Source organism: Artemia sp. Qi Xiang Cuo, chromosome 3, assembly GCF_049724085.1.
Source record: "Artemia sp. Qi Xiang Cuo chromosome 3, ASM4972408v1, whole genome shotgun sequence".
In the NCBI taxonomy this organism is placed as follows: domain Eukaryota; kingdom Metazoa; phylum Arthropoda; class Branchiopoda; order Anostraca; family Artemiidae; genus Artemia; species Artemia sp. Qi Xiang Cuo.
This window is the reverse complement of record NC_142796.1, coordinates 67,401,179-67,415,879: the sequence shown is the minus strand read 5'-3', so window position 1 is coordinate 67,415,879 and position 14,701 is coordinate 67,401,179. Positions and strand designations below refer to the sequence as shown.

Here is a 14,701-nt window from a genome sequence, read left to right as displayed (position 1 = left end):
TGCAACTGAAACCTCGTGTAACTGAACCACCGGGCAACTGAACCCCATTTAACTAAACCCTCGTGTAACTAAACCCTCGTGCAACTCAACCCCATTTAACTGAGCCCCCATGTAACTAAACCCTCCATGTAATTAGACCCCCGTGTAACTGAACCATCGTGCAACTGAACCACCGTGCAACTGAACCCTCATGTAACTGAACCACTGTGCAACTGAACCACTGAACTCAGATTTTCAGTTCTCTAAAAATACTAGGCAATATCATTGGGTAAAACACAAGTTAGAATTTTTACATTTTCAACCTTGTTGAAATTGTTTGTTTCTTAAGTTCATGATAGGAACGCCTGTCAAAAGTATTCACGAAAAAGCTTTGTTTTATTTTTGCAAAAGAAAAAGAAAATCCGATATCACAAACCATTAAAGCTGATTTATTACTCTGTTTCAGATGAATTAGACCTTTTGGACGTTAAGTAATAAACATCTGTGCTGACAATGTTTGACTTTGTGAATCTAGATAACGAATTTTGGTCAGATGTCTTTGAGGACATTGCAACTAAAAAGGATATGGGAGTGGGACTTGTTGCACTCCAGCCTTTTTTTCAACATTCCTTCAACTTGCCCTGTTCATGTTTAGTTTATTAATAAAAAATAGAACTTGACAAAATACATAGATATACATATATATATATATATATATATATATATATATATATATATATATATATATATATATATATATAATACATGAAAAAAAACAAGTCTTTCAACTAAATCTTCTAGCTTGCCCATGAACTTGCTATGGCAAGTTGTCTTAGGGGCATGCCAGGAATAGAAAAAAAGAGAAAATTTTAGTACTAATTTATAGCACAAATTAAGTATACCAGAAATACTGATAATATATAAAAAAAAAAAATATATATGTATATGTGTATAAATAAAATACATAATTCCTTGCTGAGTTGCTACTGGAGTCACCGTAACAAGAAAAAAAGGAAAAACTATCCAAATAATCCACCATACTCCTTCACATACCTCAAACAACAAAAGAAGAAGAAGAAGTTTTCCAAAGCATTTGATATCATTAATAATCATATTAATGCTAGTCCATAAATTTATAAGTAAAATAAAGCTTGTTGTGTCATTAATTGTCTTATCATTACTACTCCACCTTGTAGTAATGGCAATTGGGACAGACAGTGCCTTGCTTGTTTGAGTGTTATAATTGTGGCAATCAGACCTAACCTCAAACATGCCTGAGAAGCATAAAGGTAGATTATTATTATTATACTTGAACATAAATAACTGGTGATAAAAATCCCGGAAGCCAGCAGCTGGTAGAATTTTTGTCTTCCATACTCCAATCTCACAGAATCACTATAAGATTTATTTCAAAGTAACCTGAAAGTTTTAACTTCATATCCTCAGGTTTATACCCTTAGACACATTTATACCCTCTCGACACATTGCAGATACAACGTCTTTTAAAACTGGGTGCAAATTGTGCTTCTTGATTTAGTTGAAGATGCTCCTAAATATTTTCCAAACAATGTGATGGCTGATACCATCAGCCATTGTAAATGTTCCTGCTATTTCCTTTTCACAACCAATAAAGGAATAAATGCTTTTTGAATGTGTTTGGCATTCTTCTTGACATTTCCCTAAGGTTTGAACTTAATACTGCATGCTTTTTTTTATTTATTGGATCAAACATGCCATCTTTTCTTGATAAAAAAAAGTGTATATGTTAGCAAAAGGCAACTTGTATAACTTACAGCCCTTGCACCAGCGGCTGAGGGTTATGAACCATAGCTATTTAACTATGGTACAGTTATTTAACCTTTGAACTGTTTTAAATAAAATGGCTGTCTCAAAATTTAGATCGGATGTATTTAATTCTTTATTTATTTGAAGGCTCAATGAGAGCGGTAATGTTTTGGCATCAAAATGCGCCCTTTGAGGTATATCCCTCTCTTCCTAGCTACAAAACAATCAGATAGCCCCATTGCAGAAGTTTCAGTTCCTTTTTAAGTTTTTTTGATTTGTCTGTTGCTTACAGTATTTGTCATTGGGAAAAATACGAAAATTTTTGTTTGGTGGTTTTCTGGAGGATCTTTCATGAGAAGAAAGTATTTGCACGGAGGGGGGGAGGGGGCAAGATTTACACATAAATTATTTTTTCCACTTCCCTTAGAACTTCTCAATTAAACTAAAAAATAACACGACTCAAAGAAGATTTTTTAATTTTGAAAAGCATAATTTCAGCGAAGGGGGTATTTTCTTGGTGATGAGGTTTCCGTGGGGGAAGGAGGAGAAATTTCCCGCGGCGGAGAGGGGTAAACGCTTTGACCCGCGGAGAGTAATGAGGTGAAGGGAACTGCAATTAACAGACATAAAACAGTGAAAAATGTCTTGCTTGAAGAGATCATGATGGCCAATTTTTTTTGTTTATGTGACAAAATAATCAAGCATTTTTATAAATCATCTTGACAGTAATTTATATAAGGACTTCAAAAAGCAAACAATTCCAACAAGGTTGAACATGTAAAAATTCTAACTTGTATTTTACCCAATGGTAAGTACGGTGGTTGCACGAGGGCTCAGTTACACAAGGGTTCAGCTGCACGGTGGTTCAGTCTCACGGTGGTTTAGTTGTACGGTGGTTCACTTGCACGGGGGTTCAGTTACATGGTGGTTTAGTTAAATGGGGGTTTAGTTAAATGGGGTTAAGGTGCACGAGGGTTCAGTTAAAAAGGGTTCAGTAGCATGAGGGTTCAGTTGCACGGTGGTTCAGTTGCTCGGTGGTTCAGTTGCACGGTGGTTCAGTTTCAGGGGTTCAGTTGCTTGGGGCTCAGTTACACGGTGGTTCAGTTACAATGGAACCTTATATATAAGACAATTACTTCAGTAATTCTTATTACTCTTTGGCATCTGTCTAATAACGTTTAATTTTTTTTGCAGGCGTCAGAAGAGAAAGGCAAGATAGAGGATAAGCTTGAACTTGAACACTCAAGCGGCGATGAAGTCAAAAAGGAGACGAAAAATGAGAAGGTGGTTCCTGTCGAGTCAGAAATTGTTCGGGATCTAAAGTCTCAGCTGAAGTAAATACATTTGAACTTTAGGGCTTCTTTTGTTTCTAAATGTAATGTGTTGCCATATGTATGGTGTAATAGCTCCACTCAAAGAGGTAGGAGGGATGGGAGTATTTAAAGTTTGGTGAAAGGATAAAGGTAAGTGACAAAAGGGTCTCGCTATCCATCTGTGAGATAAAAGGTAAAAAATAAAAATTTAGTTTACGCTACATCTAGAATAGACGAAACATAATTTCTATGATTGTTCACTCATGATTTTTTTTTTTTTTTTTTTTTTTTTTTTTTTTTTTTTTTTTTTTTTTTTGTGAGAAAATGTTCCGACTTCACAGTCAAAAATACAGCAAGAGTTACAGCAAGAGTACTCTCTCCTATGAATTCTTTATAGCCGTCTTTCATGTAGCTTGATCGTTCCCTTGTATACTACTACAACTATTACTCACAACTCACCGCAGCACCAAGCCGCCTGATGCCAACACAGCTACGCAAGCTCCTCCTCCACCCGAATCTATTCAAAGTATCCTTCTTTAAACCCTCCCAGGAAGTTCCCACCCCAGCCGTGGACGACCTGTTTTCCGTTTAGCCTTAGATGGTTTGCCGAAAAGGACAATCGTTGGCAATCAGTCATCTGTCGTTCGCAAAACGTGCCCTAGTCACCTCAACCTTTCTCTCATTATAGCCCTAGAAAGCGGGATTGGACCTGTTCGAACATAGTGAAAGGATAGGTAAGGTTGAACATGTTTATAAAACGTCGTTCTTTAACCTAGGAAAAAGATAGTGCAGTTTGAGTAAGTGTTTAAAACAATGTTTTTGAACATAGTAAAAAGGTAGTGAAGGTTCAACAGATGTATAAAACATTGTTTTTTGAACATGGTAAAAGGTTAGTTCAATATCAGGTACTTAATTAGCCTCGTGATGCATATTAAATAAAAAAGAAAATAAAATTGAATAAGCCTTGCACAAGTTCATATTTATTTATGATGTCGGGGATGCCTTTAAGAAGAATTGAAATAGAAGTGGCAAGTTCTTTTAAAGAAAATGTTTCTACGTTTGTTTCCGCTTTTCACAGGGATGAATATTATGAAGAAGAAATAACCAAACTAGTTTTGTTTAAGTGCTTAGTAACATACAATTTAATAGTTAGCATAAGTAAAGCAACCATTGATATTTCATTGTGCTTCTATCTGGATTGCCCTTTTCTCTAAAATATTTGCTAAAATGACAATTCGTAGTAGTACAATATTAATCACAGATTTGCCTCCCGTATTAAACGAAAGGCAGTATAAGTGTGATATGTGTAAAAAAAAATCTTAGTCAGATTTCAAGTTTACATATGCATCAAAGAATTCACACATAGGGAAGACAAAATGAGTGTGATGTATGTAAAAAAAAGTTTACTCAGATTCTTCATTTGCATTTACATAAAAATAATTCACTTTTATCCAGCTCACCCTTATACAGCAATCTTAGTTCGTTAAGTTTTTAAGTAACTATAATAACATTGAAATTCAATATATAGGTTATAGTAAGTACTGTCAGTATCGATTAAGAAACATTAACTCGCCTACAAGAGTTATTTTTGCCTTCCTAAAAAAAGTGGCAGAATTGGGTTGTTGTTTTTTAGATAGTTTGGCCCATACGTAAATCCCTTATACTACTTATTTTATGTATTAAAACTCTGAACGCCGGTACACAATTAAAAAAAAGTGGCAGAATTGGGTTGTTGTTGTTTTTAGATAGTGTGGCCCATACGTAAATCCCTTATACTACTTATTTTATGTATTAAAACTCTGAACGCCGGTACACAATTAAAAAAAAGTGGCAGAATTGGGTTGTTGTTTTTTTTTAGATAGTATGGCCCATACGTAAATCCCTTATACTACTTATTGTATGTATTAAAACTCTGAACGCCGGTACACAATTAAAAAAAAGTGGCAGAATTGGGTTGTTGTTGTTTTTTAGATAGTATGGCCCATACGTAAATCCCTTATATTATTTATTTTTGTATTAAAACTCTGAACGCTGGTACACAATTAATTTGAAAAGAACTTTTCAAATTGAACAAATAAGGAACTTGAGAGAACAGACCCTATAGGATTTATTAAAGCAGCTTTCGTAATTAGGAATCTCATTACTAACTTTTTGCTATAATCTTTATTAAAAGCGAAGAAAATCCACAGGCTTGAGCAACTTCTAACTTTGATTAGGTTTTTCAAATCGTAGCCATAAAGAGCCACATCAGTAACAGTTGTTGCGCGACAAAACTGGCCAGGCATCGCAAATTTTGTCACGCAGCAACTTTGTCGCAGCAACTTTGTCGCAGCAACGCAAATTTTGTCGCGTAGCAAAAGCAGCTTCGCTTTTTGCGATGCTAAAAACGCAAAAAGCGATGCTGCTTTGCTTGACGCTGTGGAATCCTGTAAGGGTATACCCTTATTCAAGTGCACGTTTCTTGTAGTATCAGTGAAGAAAGTTTTCTTTTCGTTCATTTAATTAAAAAAAATTGCAATTTGACTGACATGTTTTTGTGTTCTCTTTTTTTTCTGTTACAGTGAATTTTTAAGGTTTTTTTTTCACCAAATCCTAATAATCACTTTCTATGGTATCTCCTGGGCTCAGATAGTTGTGTTTTCATGTGAATCGATGGTTTCAGTGTTATATTGCTGATACCATTCGTGTTTTTGAAAGCTCCTGCGCCATAACAGCTTGTGCCTGGGCCATGACAGTGCATGACAGATTTTGTTCATGCTTTTGGTCTTACTAGATTTTGAGAAAATGTGTCTGTCAATAAAAAAGAAGATAAATAAAAAAAAATCGAAAAATGTTATTTTACATGTGATTCTCTCCTGTTATATTATGTTAAAATTTGGGTTGGACTTTTCTTGCGGAGAAAATATTAAATCTATTTTTTTTTTTTTTTTTTTTATATATATATATATATATATATATATATATATATATATATATATATATATATACTTCCAATGTTGTTGTTTTGGCTGTTTGTGTTTTTACCGGAAATGGTGCAGCAGAACCATTATGCGTCAGAAAAAAGGGCATCTATGTGAATGATGGGGTAGAAACCGGAATATAAAGAATTAAATAATTTCTCTCTTTAGGAAAGCTCTTGCAGACCAACGCGAAATGAAGTTACTTCTAGATCTTCATAAAGGGGCAAGTAAAGATATGCGCGAGAAAGCCCAAATTTTAGCATCTGAAAAGAAACTTCGACAAGAAGTAGAAGATCTGAAAAATCAAATTAAAAAAATGCAGGATACAAAGAGAGAGGATAGAAAAAAGATGGCTGAAGAAGATGCACTAAAAAAGATCAAGCAGCTTGAAGATTTGACTCATACATTACAGAAACAAGTTGCTGCCCAGAAATTGGTAAGTTCATTGGTAAGTACGCCTTCACTCCCTCCTTCCGTCCCTAGGAGACAAATATTGGGCAAAGGGGGGGGTATTTTTCGTAATATTCCGGATCATTACTGTGTTAGCTTGAACATGTACCTATTATAGAAAAATTTACCATACCTTCTAAGTCTCCTGTATTAAATTTAGTATATTTTGAAATTCAACAAAGAATTTTTTTTTTTTTTTTTGACCAGGGCAATTCGTACAGAAGGAGTTGTCGTAAAAAAAAATCGAAAAGGGCTGAATCGATTGGAAATTGAAATGGCTAGTGGCATTTTTAGTTAGGTTGCACTTTACTGAAATTAAAACCAATTACTGTGGATTGTCAGTTTAATATACATATACTGATATTTGATCCTTAAAGTTTCAAGAATTTTTTATTTATTAAAGTAAAAAAAAGTGAAAACATTTAAAACTTATTCTGTTTTCAGTAAAGTGCAAATTATGTTCTGGTCTTGAGAAGGCATGGGGGTTTTTAACCCTACTCATGTTACTTTTTGCTCGTCTTCAGTTTTGACTCTGTTATTTATTGTAATTTTTGTTCGTTTCGGGTTTCTTTTATTTATTGATGGTGTTATGTGGTAGGTTTACGCTTGGAAGATTATTTGACCTTATTTCTGCTCATTTTTGTTTTAATGGAGCTCTCTACTTTGAAAAACTTGTTTTGTGAGAAAAGTTTTTTAAATTAATCAACCAATCAATTAAATCAAATCAATCAATAGTAAAAAACAATCAAGTCCCTGAACTTGGTTCCTGAAGTTTCTTATTAAGCTCCTTAATCAGTTAAGCTCGCAGACAACACTAAAACTTTTAGAAGAACATGTATTATTAGTTTTGACATTATGAGAATTTATTAATTTGCTAATTAATTAACTAATTATGAGAATCAGTAAGTTATTTTTCCAAACAAATCTTTTGAAACACAAAGTGTTAAAGATACCTTATTATTTTTATTATTTTATTAAGAAATGAGTAGGTGACATTAGATAAATTATGAGATATTTTTAAAGAAAATTTGAAGGTCACCGAGAGAAGAGGAGGTGGGATTAATTAAAAAAAAAAAAGGATAGCTTTTTGGCCCTATTTCTCACGTGCGGTTGTGGTCGTTAGCACAATAGGACTTTAATTAAAATATAGAATAGTAAATAAATTAGAACAAGTAAATGATGGTATTTTATCAACCATGGCTCTTCAGAAAGATAGCACTATCCTGTTTGTGCTTAGACGCTTAGAATCGAAATACATTGTTCAACAAAGAAATTGAGCAAAAAACGAAAAATTCGCCATCATATTTCTCCTCCCATCCCCTCCCCCCTCTCCACAACGCTTTATGGCAGAAAATACAGGGAGACTGATAAAATGCAAAACACACACACAAAAAAAGAATGGCGACCTGCTGTCCCTACTCCTACCCGTTGTAAACCATGCCAGAGTGAGGTGTCAAGCGCAATAAACATTGCCAACATTCTGTCCCAACATGGACGGAAGCCTCTACCCAAGAGGGAGAAGTGGGAGGGGAAATAGAACAATAGAAAAGAAAAGAAGAAAAGATTACTTAGAAGTCAAAAGCAAAATTTACAATGTTCTGAAGGTGCCAATCGAGTGACACTCATTATTTGACTCAGTCCGAGCATTCCGGGATATTTTAATCAATCAGAGGATTGAATAAAATATTTCTAATATAAAATTATATAAATTCATATTTAATATAAAACTATGTAATATGAAATAATAACAAATCAATAATAATAGCATAAATATAATAATAATATAACAAGATAATAATAAATAATAATATATTTTTGATTAATATAAAATGTGTATAGCTATTTCATAATGTCTACTCGTTCCTCCTTTTCAAACCACGCCAGAAAAATGTCCTCCGTCCATCCTTCTAGTTCTTCTCAAAAAATATGAAAGATGCTTATGATTGGCAGTATTTTCGAAATTGTTTTTAGGGGTTACCGGGGTCAGGTTTGGTGTAGCGTAAAAGGTGATTAGAGGAATTACTCTTGCGGTTCATCAAACTACTATTTAAAAATAACTTCTGACAGAAAACGATAAATTTTGTCCAAGGAAAATTACCAAGCAACCCGACGCCATCGTATGAATTTTGGCTGAAATGTCTGATTAGAGCGAAATTTTCGGAATCTTTCTAGAAATTTTTTCGGGAAAGAAACTATTTTTGTAGTATACTTGCTAAAAGGGCTTGTTTTATCAATATCTTTGGCTGGCAAAAAGGCTCGTTTCGTGGGATTTTGTCGCCTCCATCCGCTTGCTATGGTAGGCAGCTCAAATCTTCGGCCGCTTGTTGTTATGACCTCAAATTTTTGGCTCTTTGGATTTATTTAGTTTTGTTTCTAATTTATATTAATCTGATTATTGTAACCTAATTTACCCTTCTTCTGATTTTTTCCGTTTTACTTGCATAGTCGTATCTCTTAGTTAGAGGCCACCGTCTGATCAACAAACTTCAGTTTTATCAGCGTTAAAAACTGCCAAATCTCAGAACCCCTTCTTCTGGGTTAATTTCTCCCTCCAACCTTCACCCACCGCGCAAATCCAAGTCCCCATGAATCAAGGAATATAAAGACGAAAGATACAAGTTGATCTGCTCAGCTGCTAATGAGACACGACCCTTAAGGTGTTTCAACAGTTATTGGTAAACAAAAAAAAAATAACCGTATTGCTGCTGCTGCTGCTGCTTGTTTTTTTCCTGAGAATATGTAATCCAAAACCACCATGATCCGCCTTTTTTTTTCGCACTTATATTTTTGGGACTTTGATAGTCCATTTTGGCCCCTTTCGTTCCATAACTTCGTTGGTCTTTTGTGTATTAGTATCCCCTAGATAAAGCCCACCTTCTATTGGAAATTTTAGCTTTAATGGAGACAAAACTGTAATACCTTAGAAGCCTTCTCCCACACTACTTCTCTCCAGTATTTCCCCAACACATTAATTATAAGCCCCAATTATTTCAGTAATATATCCCAAAATATACAAGTCCATCGACCCAGCTGATACCTAGACCAAGCTTACGTTCGGGTATTTATTTATATATATTTTTTTGCACACAAGCTGTTTTGAATCTGGATGGTTGACGCTCTATAAGTTTAATTTAGAACGATCGTTTGAAAAAAGTTTTTTTTACACTTTTTTCTAAGCTATTGTGATTTATGCGAAGTACTAATAAATGAAACAAAATGCGTAAGAATGTAACGTCATTCACATGAAAAATCTTTCTCCAGAATTAAGGCTCTAAACGAGTGGTTCGCAACAGATTGGGGCCATGTCCCACCTCGGCATTTCTAAGACCCTGATGCCCTTTCCCCTCGTGATATTTAAATTTTGTTGTTCAAAATTTTACATGTGTTCATCTAAAGGAAGCTTAAAGTTTATTGTTTTGAAAGGAAGAGGAAGCGCTTCTAAACGAAATGGAAGTGACAGGACAAGCGTATGAAGATATGCAGGAGCAAAACTCTCGGTTGATCCAGCAATTGAGAGAGAAGGATGATGCCAACTTCAAACTCATGTCAGAAAGGATTAAATCGCAGCAAGTTCAAAAACTTCAGAGGGAAGAGAAGGTACTTCTAGAGGAACAGGTAAGAATTTTTAAAGTAAGACATCTTCTAGAAGAAGAAGCCTTTTTAGCTTCTAGAAGAACAGGCAAGACTTTTCTTTGCTTTTATTTCTTATGAAACAGCGAGCACAAAAATTTAACAATGGTGCCAAGTATAGAAGTTGTCAATTTTTCTTTATTTTTATTGCCTCCACAGTGATGTGTTGAATATAGCCATTCCTAGGTATTCCACTAATTCATTGTGGGCATTGTACAATCATATTAAGGCTAGATACAAAAATCAATCTACAGCATGGTGGGCTGCAGATAGATTCTGTGCCGACAGCGCGCCAAAAGCTATGCTTGCGGGACTGTGCCATTGAACAAGGACAACAAAGAGTAGAAAAATAATGGATAGAATGACTTACTTGACAAGTCCAATCCGTCCTCGAAGGTCGTCTTGGGGCCTTTTTCTTCGTAATGGCGTGGATATGCCTTCTGTATGCCTCGAGGTCTTCTGCTAGGCGAAGAAGGTCGGAAAGGCGATGACGCGCAAAGTTCTCCTTTCGCCTCTTTTGGGGGATGACCGCGTGGACGAGAACCGTGAATTTGGTCTTCAAAGATGATTGATTTGAGCCACCGAAATTGCTAGAGCTGGATCTTGGTGAGGAATGTTAATTGGATTTTAAAGCGCTCAAGGAGTTTGACGTTTGAGATTCGATCAAGGTCGGTAACACCGGCAATGTGGTGGAGACATTTAGTTTCAAACGCTGCATGTTGACACTGGTCGTCTGTCTTCAACGTCCATGTTTCACATGAGTATATTGTGATGGGGATAATTGAAGTATAAAATCGTGTCTTAAGTCGTAGTGACAAATCTGTGCTTTACCTATGGGCATGAGGGCTTTGATATCTTTTGAGTAGTTGTTGTCATTGGTGATTATACCGCCAAGGTAGAGGATTTCTTCGACCCGTTGGACTTTCTCCATTAAGTTTCGGGTCTGAGTTAATTGTATTCTGCAGCTTTCATTGAGCAGCACATAGCCTTCGTTTTCGATGTATTTATGATCATTCCAAAAGAGCTAGTCGCTTCAAGAACTTTGTTAGCAACGACTTGTAGGTCCTCAGGCGTTTGAGCAATTTCGTTGATGTCGTCGGCATAAGCTAGTTTGTTAGTCGGGACGCCCCCTGTATGTTTGCCACAATTTGTTTTCACCAGGGATGGAACTGCTGTAAGGAAAAGGCTGTAAGGAAACAGTTCTGGGGACAAGATGCATCCTTGAAGAACACATTAACTTGCTGATAAATGGGCTAGTCCCAATTTCAGCAAATATATATTTGATGAAATATTTTTTAAAGCACTTTGAAGGGAATTTAAGTTTTTTGTTTTGTTTTTTTTTTAGTAGGCGAAAAATAAGAAACTATTGCCTAGAGATGTTGCAATTTTTAGGATTAGAAATGAAAGTGTGGCTTTTTTTAACATATGAAAGACAAAGTTTTTGTCACAGTCTTCTCAGGCTTTCAATTTTATTATTAAATATTTAGATTTTTAACGGTAAAAAAAAATATTAGTTCTTCTGAGCTCTTCGGAATCATCTACAGAACAGTTAATATTTTTATCCTTGGAATATCCAAGGATTATTGGGGGGCTGGGATGTAATTTAACTGACAGTGAATGTCAAAATCGGTAATTTTTATGGAAGATTCAGCTTCTCAACTTGCTATCATAGTAGTTCAGTTTATCTCCTCTTCTGAACTATACTCTATAATAACAGAATTGTTACTTATTTTGATATATTTAATAAAAGCCAAGTTCCTTATTTGGCTACCAAAAATTTGTGTATATAATAAAATAATTAACTAAATACATGAATAATAAACAAATAATAATAAACACTAGCTCAGCATTTTACTTTTCAGCTCTTTTTTTGCCTAAGGTTTTTATTTTGTTTCAGTTTTTACCATTTCCCACCGAATTTTTGCAATTGTTTAAAAACAAAGTCTGGATGTTGCAATTTTACATCCACAAACTAAAATATGAGGCTGTATTGAAACCACGTTAAATTGAATGTGATTCTTGAAAAAATAGTTTTTTATTCTTTGATTTTGAGTTAAGTTAAAATCAATTAAGATAGAAAGTTGAAAATCTACCTTAGGAGTGCGTGAGTGCAGTGCAGTGAGTGCAGTGCAATGAGTGCGTGAGTGCAGTGCGGGATTTTTGGTCCACTCTGTATTTTAATTGCCGTTAAAATTTTGGTGGCTAAATCCTTTGATTTTAATCAAAAATCATTTAATAAAAACAGCTATCGTAGTTACCGCTAGTGCCGCAACTAATTTCCGCTACCTTTAACCACATCATAAACAGTAAATAGAATCTATGAGCCTAGTAAAAAAGGAACGAATGAATTAGTGAAAAGATTCATTCTGTAGTGCACTGGTTCAAGCTTGCTTCAAACGCCCCCTTTAAACACCACTCAAATATCCCACTTTACAGGTATCTACACTAGGACTTCAAGTGGAAGCTCAGAACCAGGTCATACGCCGTTTAGAAGAGAAAGAGCGAATCCTTCAGAATAGTTTAACTTTAGCAGAGCGGGAAGTAATGCTTAGGCAGCAGGCTTTGGAACTCCATAAACGAAAAGCAATTGAATCAGCGCAGTCAGCTAATGATTTAAAGCTCCATCTAGGTAAGGCATTTTTATACTTTGAATTTCTTGCACCCTCAGTCTTTATATGGTATCAGTTAATGAAGGAAAAACAATTTTATTTAATTTGTAAAAAAAAGGTACTTGTTAATTAAACGCGCTCAAGAATTGCACTTAGGTTAGATCTCAGAAAACCGGTTTTATAGCTTCAAAGACAAGTGATGGGTAATAGAATGCATTGGACTTTTACTATTTGGGCTGTGTGTTTGCACATTAAGGGGGAGGGGTTAGGTTAGGTGTGCTGTCCATATACTTTACCCCCTCCCCTAATGTGCAAATATATAGCCCAGATTATATCATTATATAAACCAAAGTTTATATTTTATTAGGATTAGCCTAACTTCACTTCTTGAATGCGTTTCGTTTAATTGACAAGCACAAAAAAATTGTGTTATTTAATTAATGGGCTAATATGCATTATCTCAAATTTCTAAGGGTGGGCTAGAATTTTTATTTAAAAAAAAAATTTTTATTTTATTTTCTCAGGGTCTTAGCTTTTGATGGGTATCATTATACTTAATGAATTTATATATTTGGAGTCAACTTAAAAGGCAATCCTTTTTGATGTACCAGTTTGAATCAAAATTTTTTTATTTAGAGTTTTGGATACTATTGGGCAGAGTCGCTCCTTACTTACAATTCGTTACCACCATCTGATTGATCCATTCTCAAGGATATTCCCTAAAAAGGAGGATTAGAGCACTGTACAAAAAAAAAAAAAAAAAAAAAAAAAAAAAAAAAAAATCTGTCCAATATTAAATAGCTGCCAGAAGCCAAGACTCAATCAATTCTAGAATGTAGTCAAGATTGTTTTTCACTCCACTAATTGTTATTCCTTTCTTACAAACCATGGTCTTTTTTCGTCTACTCGTCTTCTAATTTCGTTTAGTTTCTTCTACTCCTAATTTTTTCATATTAACTCCGAAGTCAACGAGTTGGACGTGTAACTGAAGTCTTCTGGGCTGTAGCGTCTTCTTTCACTGTTTCAAAAGCGCCCACGTGCGAACTAAAATCTGGCTGTTCCTCAGGAAATCCAGAGCCTTCTTGGTAAATATTTTAAATTTGTGGATGCTCAACAGAGAGAGTCCGTTAAAATATTAATATTAAATAGTATTTATAATAATCATTTATAATAATATTAATATTTATATTAATATTATTGTTTATAAATATATTAGTGTTAATAATATATATTATAATAATATTAATATTTATATTATTATTATTATTTATAAATATATTGATATTTGTAATATATTATAATAATATTTAAAATATTATATTATAAAAAATTAATAATAATTTAAATATTAAATACATGGATGCTCAACAGAGGGTCCGTTTTCCAAAGCGTCAAATAGAAGACAAAGTCAGATTGAATGAGATTGAACTTCTATAATGTCCATAATAACTAACTATAATAAATGTTATAATAGCTATAATAACTAGAATATGTATGACATCTATAATAAGCCTATATTGGAGATATTAAAACATATTGCATTCATCTCAGAACCTTACATAAGTAACAAAAAAGAAAGACAGAAACGCCCAAAATGAGTGTTAATCTAGGTAAATATCTTAGCTCAGCGGTTGTTACAAAATCCACCCGTGTTGAAATACGACTGTCTTTAGCTTGTCCAGCAGTTTTGGTGTTCCATGGTGCCTGGCATTTAATGATGTCATGGTGTTAGGCATTTCCATGGCGTTTTACAAAAAGATCCTAAGTCCACTTTTTTCAAAAAATGATTTAAGCATATGGTTCAAAGGAGCTTGAAGAGATATATCGATAGGTCTATTCAAAATGGGCTTATCTTTAATTCTGACCGAGTCATATTGTTCTAAAAGGGTGTAGAAATAGCGCAAGTCCCTAATCTTCTAAGTAAAGAACAATTTGGCAATTTGAATATTTCCAGCGAATTCCGATTCGAAAGTTA

The 14,701-nt window shown here is 34.4% G+C and overlaps 1 protein-coding gene across 1 annotated transcript in view; it reads left to right on the top strand.

Moving 5' to 3' along the window:
- Window positions 1-14,701, top strand: part of Bre1 (E3 ubiquitin-protein ligase Bre1) — a 96,983-nt gene that overhangs the window by 70,504 nt on the left and 11,778 nt on the right. Inside the window, exons 11-14 of the mRNA XM_089086528.1 lie at window positions 2,959-3,098; window positions 6,206-6,473; window positions 9,911-10,102; window positions 12,554-12,746. Of these exons, the coding sequence (XP_088942654.1) occupies window positions 2,959-3,098; window positions 6,206-6,473; window positions 9,911-10,102; window positions 12,554-12,746 (793 nt within the window). The remainder of the gene's footprint in view (window positions 1-2,958; window positions 3,099-6,205; window positions 6,474-9,910; window positions 10,103-12,553; window positions 12,747-14,701) is intronic.